General features: G+C 31.4%; 1 protein-coding gene across 1 annotated transcript in view; it reads left to right on the plus strand.

Moving 5' to 3' along the window:
• Positions 1–12803, plus strand: part of LOC126847002 (somatomedin-B and thrombospondin type-1 domain-containing protein) — a 62797-nt gene extending 49994 nt beyond the window's left edge. The window contains exons 4-5 of the mRNA XM_050586923.1: positions 8050–8126; positions 11440–12803. Of these exons, the coding sequence (XP_050442880.1) occupies positions 8050–8126; positions 11440–11654 (292 nt within the window). The 3' untranslated portion in view covers positions 11655–12803. The remainder of the gene's footprint in view (positions 1–8049; positions 8127–11439) is intronic.
• The last annotated feature ends 1060 nt before the right edge of the window (positions 12804–13863 follow it).

Genomic DNA, 13863 nt, shown 5'->3' on the forward strand with positions numbered 1-13863 from the left:
GTAACGAGGGGATGGAGAGTTCGCGGGTCTACAGGAATTATTATAAATAAAAGTGATAAAATTGAATAAAATCACTTTCAAATAAACGCTTAATCAATACCTTCGCCGCTAAAACATCTGCGAAAACACAGTTTTCCGGCAGGTAAAAAAAAACTGTAGTGCCGAATTTGTTTTCCGTTTAATATGTTATGAATACATATGAGTTCTAACTACTGACAAATATTTAACTTAAAGGACCTAAAATTACGGCTAAAAAACTAAAAAAACTTGAACCTACTCTGGGGGGGGGGGGGAAATGGGTTTAATTTAAATTTGATACAATTGCCGCGTGCGGACGTACCAAATAAATATTCCTTATAAATTTTAACTCGATCCGACTTTTTTTCTCGAAATTATAGCCAGTAAAAGTTCTAACTTAAAAACTCGTAGGGTTTTTTTTGTTTTTTCAAATTTCGACTGTGAAGAAGTAAATTTTTTCAACTTTTACCTCTGCATCGAAGCTAAAAAGAACTACCTAACAAAAAATAACTCATTGTAAAATCAATATCTTCTCAGCATCGGCTTCGGATCTAGAACTTACCAATATAATGTAAAATATAATACATACCAAAAAGGGCGACGTTTTTATTATCTTAAAAAAAGAATTTCAGTAATTTAAATTATTTTATATGTTTACAATTTCGTCGAGCATTAAACGTTGAAAGTTAAAAGTTCATTTTTTTTACACCGTATGACAAATTTTTTTTTTAATATAATATGTAATATGTTTTTTTCCATGTCCAATCGAAATCGATACGAAATAAAAGGGGGGAGGTGTGTAAGAATAAATAAAATAAGGGAATTGTAAGAAATCAGCTTATATGTTATAGAATAATAAGAATATTGACTAATAGGATAGGTATGGCTGATTAGATGGTGATAGAAATGTCGATTGTCACTTAAAGCAGTATGAATCTATGCTATATTTTAGAAGTATTTTGAAAGTTGATTATTTTTTTGCTCGATGACAATAAAAGCGTTTAAAATCCTTGCGAAAACTTTCTCCGAGTACACTTCCATAGTCTCTTTAAATTTTTATCTATTATGATTTATGTACATAAATTCCAAGTTCTTAACACTAGCCGTAAAGTCTCAACCAATTCTAGACGTTTTTATTTGTATTATTTATTATTAGGTACCCGTTGCAAGTAAACTGGGATCACAGCAACAAAGTTGATGAACATTTTTTTTTAGTTTTGCGTTTCTTTTTCATCCTTATACAATAATTTTCACTATCTCGGTTTTAAAATCCACGTTTAAATTAGTATTTTGTTCAACAGAAACTCTCCACACATTATTTTAATACATCATACATTTTATTGAAATGTAGCCCTGAAAACCCAAAAACAAAATACGGTTTACAAAGTCGAAACATTGGTAGTCATTTCATTAGACACAAGGGTGGATTTTTTTTTTGACGAGACTGTGCATTCAGTTATATTCGCCTTAATATAATTTTAGAGTTATTTTAAACATCTGGAAATTTTCTCAGTAATTGGCTTCATTAACTTTTTTTAACTTATAATATTATACGAAGAAGAAGATTTTTTTTTTAACGAGCCGTGTCTTAATAAAATTTTAACTACGTTATATTCGAAGAGAAGAAATCTTATCGTAATAATAATTCCTGCGAGCGTTTTTAGTTTGACCCTTCATCAGTTTGTAACTGCTTTTAATTTAGTTTTATTTATTTTATATTTATATTCAATTTTTTAAATATTAAACAAAAATACGGACACGTCTTTAGAGAGGTTATGTAAAAAAATTATAAAATGATTTCCAAAAATGTTTTTAAGCTTATGAAAGTAATAGATTGATTATCTTTTTTCCCGTCCTGATATTCTTTAAACACAAATTATGCTCAAAAAGAGCAAGCTTTAGATTGAGGTTTCCGTTTGATAAACTTTTGCATTATATTAGAAACCGTTTTGTTTATTTTTAATTACAAGTTGTTCTGGAACTTTTTAAGGGTTTACCTCTGATTAAACATTTTTAATGTTAATAAATGTTTTATAAAAATTGTATTTAAAAAAAAAAATAGTGACATTTTGAGCTAAATTTAGAAGCAAATTTATCAATTATTGATGTAAGCTGTAAATGTATTGCCATCACATTATCATGGTATTTTGTATTATCCTAGCGAAGAGTAATGTCGTTTATAGGGAATTGTATACTTAATACGACCAAAAGCGAAACTTACAGTTCGAAATGTCTATTTTCTTTGCTCCACGGAAAAACAGAAGCCTTATGGAACCATATCCATAAGGATATGGTTTTAGCATTACTGGCCCGCATAACCACCACGATTAAATGTTTCAACATATTATCATTATTATAATGCAATAAGATACAGTACATTATTTTATTATTTATTTGTAAACATTTAGTTATAGCCTTAACATTTACTTGTATCGACTGAATGAAATCGAGTAAATATCACTAATTTTCTTGATTGAGCATTAGCATGTATAAAATAATAATAATCCGGATTTTTTTCATTCCAACCATCTATACCTTTTGTGTTGCTTTAAAAAAAAAAGTATTATAGTACATACAAGTCATATTAGCTTAGAAGCTTATAGTGTGCTATTGACATTTCATAAAAATAACAAAAGGTAAATAAAATGGAAAAAATACATTGTCTTTGAAATTATTTACTAATGTCAATAAATGTTCTACAAGATGTTTATTATTTACTCTGTTCGTGTAGGTAAAGGTATAAAAACAAAATATAGAAGATTGTTCTAGAAGCAGTTATATTGTCTTTCCCTTACTGTTTTTTTTCAGCGCTGAATCGCGTCTTTTTACTATTTCTCAATTTTATTAGAATTAGAAATCCATATCCGAAGAATTGTGGTAAAATTTTTAAAGCACTTTTTTGGCGACACACTTTGACTAAACATTTTGAATTAAAACACATTTTACAAGCGTGTGTTTTGTTGGCCTATGGCTAAACTAGGCTACCGCGTGTAAGCTCGCGTGCCCAAAGTCAAATTAGTTGACCCGTCCTTACCAGCTATATGTACGTCCACGGTTTGTGAATATAATATAATGTGTGTGTATAATCAACAGGTGATATATGTGATATTTTTGAACGAATGAAAAAAAAAAACCGTTTTGACTTCGAAGGTTGTGGGGAAATTCGATAACGTTAAGTTTACCGATCTGGCGTCAGATAGTGTATAGCAGCAGTAGTTAGTGGTAATAATATAACAGCGGATCCAACAGGAATCCTGCTGCACGTTTTATAGTATCTCTAATTAATGTACACTCAACTCGCTGCGTGCACTTTATACGGACATAATATAAAATATGTATTACCACACCGCGAATTCTTCAACATAAGACGTTTCGCTAACGCCGTTGATTACCTTTTCAAAATGCGGTACCGCACCCACTTAAGCTATTCATTGTATACACCGCGGTAAAAGCTGTTTGCACGTCAGGCCTTTTGTGTGTACAAGTCAGCGCGTAAAATTAATGCAAGCGCAACCGAGTGATATGCAACGGCGGATTAAAGGCGAGTAGACGATAAAAAAAAAATACCTTCATAGATATGTGTTATATGAATGGATTTTTTTTTTGCCGGTTACGCTTTAATATCCAGGACCTACGGAGAAGCTTTGGAGAAAAAATAATAATAATAATACCCGAGCGCAACGTCAACGTTATAAGTGTTAAGACTTTCGTCGGTATATGTGTGTGTTCGTGTGATAGTCTCTATGCCTGTAAAATGTATAGTATGAACAAAAAAAAAAGTAGGATGCTAGCGCCAGTTTTATGTCAGTGCGGTGTATAATGTTTAGTTTGTGAATACACTCAGAGAATTTCTCTCTTGCCACTTAAACGCATATACTATCTAGCCGCTGTAGTTTTGCATAGGACACGAGAGAAACGGTATGTATTGAAATGTCCAAAGACTGTCAGGCTTCCACAGATTGTTGTGTACACACTTTTAAAATAATTGTAACTGGGGTAAATATATATACATATATATATATATATATATATATATATACATCATTTTTCTAAGGTTAACATGTGTAAGATAACAATTATAATATAGTGTATTACTGTGGCGCTGTAAAGTATTTGTAGCTTGTTAACAGGTGACAATCTGTTAACAAGCTACAAATACTTAATCTGTACCTCACTATTGTCTGTTTTATTGTTAAATATATTTACAATCACTTCATTTATGGCGTTCCTTTCGTACCCAATACTTATTTATGCCGATGACGCAAAACTTTTTGCACATCTTTCATCTTAGGATGAAACTACACCGAGCTTACAGGGCGCGATTAATTGTTTTAGTTATAGTCACCCGCAAACAAAACCACTTTGAACTTATAATGATATTTTTGAACTTAATATGTTCATTATGACAACAGAAGGCAAAACAGCTCTGCCCTACAGTTTTTTTTTTATCAACCTGATGAAAGCTTATTCAAATTAAGATTTATGATCCACGTCTCATTGAGCGTAAGGTTATTGAATCTTGTATTTTTTTTTTTACCAGATCTCAAGAAATCTTTCATATTCCAACCTTTACTTCGTCTATGCGTGACTAAATATCGATCCTGTTTCGACTGTTTGGTCCGATCCTTTGCCTAAGCCACCACCTTTCTAATACCTTGCATAATATGTCTTAATTGTTTAAAAAAAATACGCATATAATAATCTACTAAACAATTCTTAAAGTGTGCTGAAAACAATTTTAAGCAACTATAAGCCGAGTTCTTTTTATTTTTTGGATTATTTTTCTGCCCAACGGTGATAATCACGAAAAACCAAATGGTCGCAGTTTAAATTTTGTGACGATTAAACGTTACATTGTTGAAACACAAACAACAATTATGATAGTAGTATAATTAAAGCTAGTTATATTAACCGACGTTTACCTTGTCGCAGTTGTTTTAGTAAGATCAGTTTACGTACTAAGAATGAAAATTCCGCGAACCGTGTAACAGATAACAGTTTAATGCCATAGTTCAGCGGAATGCAAAGACACTTGATTTCAAACGGTGTAGCTTCTTATCGCGAATTTGTATCCGCCATTTTAGCGCCGAGTGCCCCATTTTATGTTTCCTTTCCCCGTCAAAGGAGGATGTTTGTAGTAATTTTCACTATTGCTTTTCATTCTACCTACCTCGTCGGTTCATAACAGCGAATTGTATATTATTACAAACAAAAACACATATAATCTCTCCGCCGAATAAAAAACGAAGCCGGCACGTTACACACCCCCCCACGTTGATATCCCTTTTGTGTTGCATATATTAATAGTGTCTATATTTTACCATTATCCCGGTAATTGATTATCCACACTGTTGCATTAACCCGGTGGATTAATGCGTTAGTAATGGACTGCCATTCACCAGAATACAAAAAAATACACTTTTTTTTTTTTGCATAGGTGTTTTTCAATTACAAAAAAATAATACAGCTTTTGTCCCGTAAAGTTCAACGCTCAGTTCGATCATTTTCAAACCCATAAACAAAAACTTATTTTCAGCAAAAGGGTAAATTCATTGGGAATTTACTAAAAAAGTTATGGCAATTAATATTTACCAACGACATGTAATATTAAAACAATTATTACTCTGTTGTGATCACAGATAAGACTCGACAGACCTGGTATGGGTTGGCATAGGTTAGGCGAGTACGTGTAGAAGAGGATTAAGGCAAGACTCTAAATGTGTCCATATAAAGTATTATGTTTTCAGTAAAACTTCCAAGCAAGTTCGTTATCGCGCTGCCATAAATAAAGGGAGGACGTTAATATATTATACGCGAAAGGATGACACGATGAATAATTGGACGCCTTTGGAATGATAAATGTTAACTTGATTACGATAAGGTGTATGCATGGTTTGATGAGTGAGATTTTTTCCCTTAAGAAAAAGTCCTTTATATAATATAATATAGTCCTTAATAAATATGCGTTATAATTATAGTATGAATATTATAAACGACGGACTTGGCAAAACGTAAATTAATATTTTACTCCTTAGTTGTCTAAAGTAGGCCCATTTCTAAGTGTGAATTTTTGTTTCCTAAAGAAAACAACTTTACAAAGTGCGCTCTGAGAAGCCAACAAATCCGTCATAAATATCTTAAACAACTGCAGTACTTAATATAAATAACAAAAACTATTAAATCTTTTTTTTTTATACACAAATAATGTAAATTAAAGATAGGCAAATTTCTTTTTGTAAAAAAATGTCTCTTGAATGCCAACTAAACGAGCATGCTTGAATAGTATTTTTTTTTTTTATTATACTTTAGAAGCATTTGTTAACCTAGTCTTAACATTTAATACTTGTAAACATTATCAATATTGTTAATTTTACTTAACAGTAGACTACATTGGGTTTTATCGGGTTTGGTGTACTTACTTTTAGTGATAAAAGAGAGATAATCTATGATTATGTTAACCATGCAGCAAAATTGTACAAAACGGTTTTTTAAAAAAAAATTTTTTTTTTTTGTTAAACAAAAGTACACGTTAAATAAAACATTTTTCCCACTTCGATTATGTTGTTACTTAAGTTTTCAGATATATTCATATTCCTAATACCTATATACTTATCACAATTAAATTCTAGAAGCAGGTGGTCAAAACATAACTTTTAAACGTACACCTTTTTTCTTAAAGGCTATGGTCAAACTGAAATCTCGAATCAATGTGGAATACAGGTTATATAGGGAACGGATCCTCTATATTATACTCAATGATCCAGGGTTCCTAAAAATTATAAATCCGAACGATTGACATATTTAATAATTGATCATTTATACATTATTCATCGCAAAGTAAATACTTATGACTAAATTATTATAATATACGATAATGAGTTATGTCGGGTGAAAGTTATGAATGAATGAATACCTTTTTTGAAAAATTGACAAATCGATTATTTTTCTCTTCTTTTTCTACTTTATATTTACAGTTCCGGGTACTATATGGATGTCAGAAATATTTATACAGCAGATTACAATTTCAAAATGTTGATCGAATACCCGCCATAGTTTATGACGATGAATAAGACATGCGGTGGCGGGTTCTCTCTGCCCGCGCCCAATCACAGTTCAAATATTGGTTTAAGTATAAACTGTTATTGCTTACTATGCTCTGATGATAATTATATTGGAAGTTATATACCATTTTATATTACCGTATATATTATACAGGGGTTATGCTCTTATACCAATATTAGAACAAAACGTCGAAACTCAAAGATGCTTTGTTTTTCAAAACGAATCGTCTGTATTGCTTAAGAGTTATCATGGAAAATTTTACTAACTTAAAAACTAGTCACATTTTTTGCAATTTCAAATATTTTCTTCGATGCTACCCGATGAAATCGGTTCAGCGGTTTAGAAGATATCGTGGGTCCAAACAAACAAAAAAAATAAAAATAAAAAACACATCAATGTAAAACCAATATCTTCTCAGCCACGCATCGAAGCTTAAATATTTATATTATGCATAATAATAAATAATACATACTCGTATACCGAAAGGGCAAACGTACGTTAACCCCTATATAATGTATACGGTAATATAAAATGATATATAACTTGCAACATAATTATCATCGGATTATTACTTTGTTATGCATATAGGCATTGTGTGATGTACGAAGATCGCGTATAATATTTTATACATAATATAATATGTGCTAGCTGAAAGCACTAATTTATCTACCGTCGGCCTTCAGCGACCAACAGCCCACATTACCATAATATTTTAAAGGGTCGGTGAAACTACATATTATTATATCAACGTACGAGTATGAAATTGCTGTGATCCCTAATGGGAAATTATTAATCTCATAACGTCGATATACTTTGATCTCGAAATTTGCACTTGACGATCAAACCCGTTTTTGGCGGTTATATTTTTTTTGCGGTCCACATAAACGACCGGATGGACCGGATGAAGTACACATTATAAATGTGTTTATGGTAGATTATAATATAGAAAAAAATTGTTTTCTGTTTTAGGTATTGTGTTCTTTTCGAAGTGATGAAAGCGACAAAAGCCTGCAGAAAAGTACCCGAATACTCGTTACTTCGAGAAGGTAAGTTTTTGAACATTTCAAACACCCGACCATAATCACTCCCAAAGTTTCTCCAAAACCGTCTCTGACTCGAAACAGAAAAAAACGATTAAACTCACACTACATAGTACTAATATACCACAAAGCAGCTCAGTGACAATCTCAAAACATATACATTTTTGTAATTAAAAAAAACACAAATTACCTTTGCTAAAAAAAAAAATGTACATCTGCCCCCTGTTCAAACTAAAAAAGTTCCTTCCTGTTCTATATTATTTCTTACTAATAAAGTTTTACCAAACTAATCGGTCGTTCATCGTTCGACTTACTTTACTTACTATTCAAAACCACGGCGACCTAAAATATCTACATTGATCCAATAAGCTAAATCTTACTATTAAAAAGTCAATTCTAATCCTCTAATCAGCCAATTATCCTATGCCACACTTCCTGATAATTAACTGAAAATAAAACGATCTAGAGACCTATTTCAATAATTTAAAAAAAAAACAAGTAATTAAAATATCTTAAGCTAGTGGTACTGCTGAGTGTCGTCATCCCATAAACTCTATTTTCATTGTCATTTAATTATTCACTGTCATCACACTTGCTTAATGTACTATTTGTATTAATTAAAATAAATATTTAATAATAATAATAATGAAATAAGTAAACTTTAAACATTGTCTAAACTAGGTATATTTTATCATTAGCTGCTTGAACATAATCCGTATAAATTGTTGGAAGTTGACAAGTTATGCAACTAAGAAAATGTCTCGTTTATAATAATTTATTTATATTAATATTACTCACCAGTTAGTTTAATTATGAAAATATTATGATCTGTTTTTCTTTCATTATGAAAGAAGATTTTTTTTTTATGATTTCTGTAAACTAAAATAATTACCACTCGGTGGAAAATTCTAGGCTCAGAGTAATATAAATAAAAAAACACTGTAGGTAGGTAATATTTTTAAGAACCACGTTTTCTTTAATGGTCAAAATGCAGATAAACACCATCCGCGCTAGATTATTATATCCTTATAGAAGTTGCTGAATAAATTATGTTACTATTATTAAGTCCGCCAGACTATGGTCCGTGGTCATATTTTTTTAAAATCTTATTTACCTAAATAACTTTGTTTAGAAATTAATGACTTTTAAATTTTCAGAAGATCTGTGCTGTGATAATAATGAGATTTAATTTTTCAGTCTTCTGTCGGGTTAGGTTATCTGTTCTGTAAATTTTATCCAAACTCATCAACAATCTGTTTTATTTATCCGAGTTGGTTACACATATATTGCCTTGGCCGTTATTCCCAGTCTCAATTATATCCAACAACTTTTGCGTCATTAGCGTCCTCCGACTAATCAATCCAATCTGTTTTTTATCTACGTCAAGCTGCTCAGCTATTTCTACAAAAGCCTTGGCATTAACTTATTTTATCTATCAATATTTAACTCTACTGCCACTGGTATAGCCATATTAGCATATTATAATCTATCTGAGCCATTTTGCACCATATAGTTGCCCTTGTTAAACGGCGTTTTTAGATGTAGTTGAAGTTTGAACTGATTGGTGTGTTGGGGAATGTAAGGTCCTCGGTGTTGCTCCAATTTTAGTTGGAAAACTCTTGTCACTTGCGTTCTTGGTGTACGACAGAGGAAACCTTGATCCCTGGAAACAGGGATGAACCTTGATGATCCTAATATGTTCTGGATAGTCTCGAGTTGTCTTCGATTGTATTTCCGAAATAAAATTAATCAATCTGGTATAAATAGCAAAGGTAAAAATCTTTGTTTGGTGTATACTCTGTGGACGTCTTTAGTTTTGTTCAGATGCCAATCTGGTGACTCCTTTTATTGTAAGTAAATATATAGGCCATTACGATCCGACGGCATTTTTGATACGGTTGTGCTCGTTGAATAGGTACTTGAGTTCGGTATCTGGTCTGACAGCGAAATACCAAATGAACCATCCGATTCATTATAGGCTACACCTATTGATTTTGAGCTTGACTGCAAAAAAATAAATACAGCAAAAACGTTTTGACTAATCGGTGAGTTTTGCTAGTCAATTTGACGCATTTCTACTGGAAATAGTTGTTATTATAAGCCTTGAACTCCAACTGTTGGTCAAGGTTAGTTTGATAACTTGAAAGTAAAATTGAATAAGCAAATTTTTTTAATTTAAATGCTTTGTGGTGACTTCTAATCAATGGCATAGTAAAGTTTTCTTTTCTATGAGGCCAATAGTTAAAAATTTGAGGTACACTCAACCTCCTCTCATACCTCAGTTATTGATCGCTAAAAAAAATATGTGCTGTTATCCACAATATTTGAGAGTTAAAAGGGAGACTAACAACCACAAAAAAATCCTTTCACCACGCCATTGTTTGAAATTATTAAACATGCAAAACATCTTGGAGCGAGTCTTTCTCAAGTAAATCCCAATCACAATAGTTGTTATACCTGTCTTATCATCAATTTGTACTCGCCTATCAAAAACCATTATTAACACTAGGTTACTAAGTCATTTATCAGCTAGCTAATTGTCTTTTACATCCCCTTATTTCTCCTGTTAATCACCATTTTTATCACTTATCAGCTCGTTCTCCCTTACTTCGCAACATAATTATCACTATTACGTCTCTTTTCAGCTGATTTCTTTTCATTCCTTCTCCTTGTTTTCTCTTATTTACCCATATTTATTCACTCACTCATAGCAACCTAGAAATCTACTAAGGTTGAAGTGTAATTTTCCCTTTTTTTTTGGGGGGGGGGGGGGGGGGTTTGCTTATCGTGGGTTCAAAAATCAAAAATTAATAAAAACGCGTAGTATTGTAAAAAAAATATTGCCTCTCAAATCCAGATCGAAGCTAAAAAAACAAAAAACCTAAACAACTATATATAGCTATATAACTAGATATATAAATATACAGGGTGATTCATTAGGAGAAGACACTAATTTTCTCGAAATATATTAATATTTTGAACATTATTTTTTTCCAAGATTTTTTGGTACACATTGTACTATATTTTTCAATATCTTGAAATTTTTTATCACCAATCCTTGAAGACCAAAAAGGGTGGAAAAACCTTGGAAAAAATATTTTTCAAAATATTAATATATTCCGAGAAAATGAGTGTCTTATCCTTAATGAATCACTCTGTATAGCGAGAGAACGCACCGGCGCAGAAGTCTAAACGCGTATGCTCTCGTATGCGCCCGCGCAGCCAGGAGTAACGCGTTTCGGTTTCTGCGCCGGTGCGTTCTCTCGCGAAACGGGGTACGGTATGAGTCAGTAATATTGTTGTTTATGTGTGTTCACAGGTGAACGGGTGTGCGTGCGCTGTGACACTCAGGCCATGCGCCAGTCGCTAGGGTTCCGTTGTCCAGGCCACGGTACAATGGATCGGTCGACCCGGTGGACAGTGTTGTCGGCGCCCCATTGTCACGGCAAATGGGTCCGTCTAGAATCCACAGGTCAGCAGGACGGTCATTCGTGTCCCATGTGCAAAAAAGGAGCGCAGTTCGTTTTCGTATAAGCATATCCTTATTGTATTATTTTTTTTTCTCTTTCTGTTTACGATTATTATTGTTTCACTACACACTGTATAATGTACACACACGCCGTCGTATCTTATCCTCTGTCACCGTGTCATCCCAAAACCGGCACACACACATACCTACATATACATATTATTACTCTCTCGTCGTCTTTGCTAAAGTATTCTGCACTGGTCGCAGGCGTTTTTCTAAAAAAAAACGATGATAATTACCTACTCTAACCCATGCCGTTTCTTTTTCCAGGGACAATTATTTATCGTACATATCCTCTTCATAACACGTTTGTGTGTGTGTTTTTTTTTTCTAAAATAATATAATTTAATTAAACAAAGTACTCGCCTGAAATGTCTGTAATGTTCCCCACCCGTTACATCAATTCGTCGTTGGTTAGCCGTCAAAGTAATAGCAAATATTGGTATATATCGTAGAGATGTATACATGTATTATTATTTTTTAAACATACACAATAAAGTAACGAATGAATAGGTGATAATAAGTGATCGGTACCTACGTTTTAAATATTGATCTGTACATATTTATATTATTATTAATATTTTATGATACAACCGCGCGGTACCAATTTATTATTTAACATAAGTTATACCGCACTGTAATGGTGAATTATATTTTGTTGTTATTATAATAATAATAGCATATTTTGAGTTATTTAAATGTATTTATATTAATCATTTTACAGTAATAATTGTATTGTAAAACACGCCATGCCACGCCTCTCTTTAGTGTTAATTCATACTTCGACCGAGTTGATTTAGTTTCATTTTATAATTTTTATAATACATAAATTTACTTTGTTCTTAATGTATTATTACAACTAACTGATTGTAATTTAATAAAACTATAACGTGTAAAGTGAATATTGTTTTTTTTCTTTCTTACACGAGCTGCGTACAAATGTTATTTTTACACTCTTATAGTAAATAAAAGTAATACCTAACATAAAATGTTAAAATACAAATCCATACAGTTACACTAAGCTCTCATAACACTATATCCATCAACGCTTGGCATAGAACATCTGATTTACTCAAAGTTATTCAAAGAGAAATGTGCGACAGCTTCCAAAGAAGTGGATGATAGGTTATTTTCATATATTTTTTAAAACAGTATTGTATACATTTTATGATAATAAACGAAAAAAAAATTACCGTTTTCCATTAATTTTTTAGTTGCCTTATATTTTTATAAATTTGTAATATTCGCTTATGAATACAATTTCCAAGTTATTTGTGTAAATGGTTTTAAGCACGAACGGTTTAGATGAAATATTAAAATTTAGTGGATAATCAATAAACAACAAAAAAAATAAATAATTTGTGATTCCATTTTTGTTTTTATTTCAACAAAAATGTGAAGATTGTCCATTTTTTACAATTAGTACTAATTAGTAATTACTATACTTGTATTTTATTTAAAAGTTGTTTCATTTTCATCGGTTCCAGTTTCACATCTCAAATCAAATTAACACTATATATATATATATATATAAATTGAATAACTTGTAATTAATATACTTTTGAAATACATGGAATCTAAAAACATAGAAATTAAACTTTATAAATACAAAATTATAACAATTATAAAAAATACCTAAAATGTTAACCGACCTGCAATTTTTTCGGCATGCTAAATAAATTTCGTTTAAAATTATGTGAATTTTAATTACTCTAAACAAGTGTTGTAGTTACAAAAAAAAAAATGTTTATGGATACGCGCCTAAATTACTTGAAGACAATAACGTTGGAAACTTTGACCGCTTTTCCTAACCTAGTCCTACTGGTAGTAACCTAACCGAAACCTAGAAGTGATCCAGCCGATCCAACAATATGTAATTAGCGGGAGAGGAAACTAAAGTTGGAACATAATATCAATTAATAGTTAATTGAATATGTCTTCACTATAGGTCATAAATATTATAGACTTTATATACTGGTGACTTTTAATAATAAAACATCGTCAAAACTTACAAAAATGCCTGGATAAAAAAACCGTTTGTAACATTCAAATTCTAAAAAAAAATAATTACTATAATCTGAGTCAATCAAAATGTTTTTATTGATTTTTTTTTTTTTTACAAGTTGAAGTCCAGTTAAGCATTCGGATCATCGTACAATTATTTTAATCAACATTTGTTGTGGTATATAATATATATGACCAACGAAACAGTAT

Source organism: Adelges cooleyi, unplaced genomic scaffold (assembly GCF_023614345.1).
Source record: "Adelges cooleyi isolate 19-005CV unplaced genomic scaffold, UGA_ACOO_1.1 ACOO_flye_CR_arks_rails_tigmint_CR_PRNA_9, whole genome shotgun sequence".
NCBI classification, from domain to species: domain Eukaryota; kingdom Metazoa; phylum Arthropoda; class Insecta; order Hemiptera; family Adelgidae; genus Adelges; species Adelges cooleyi.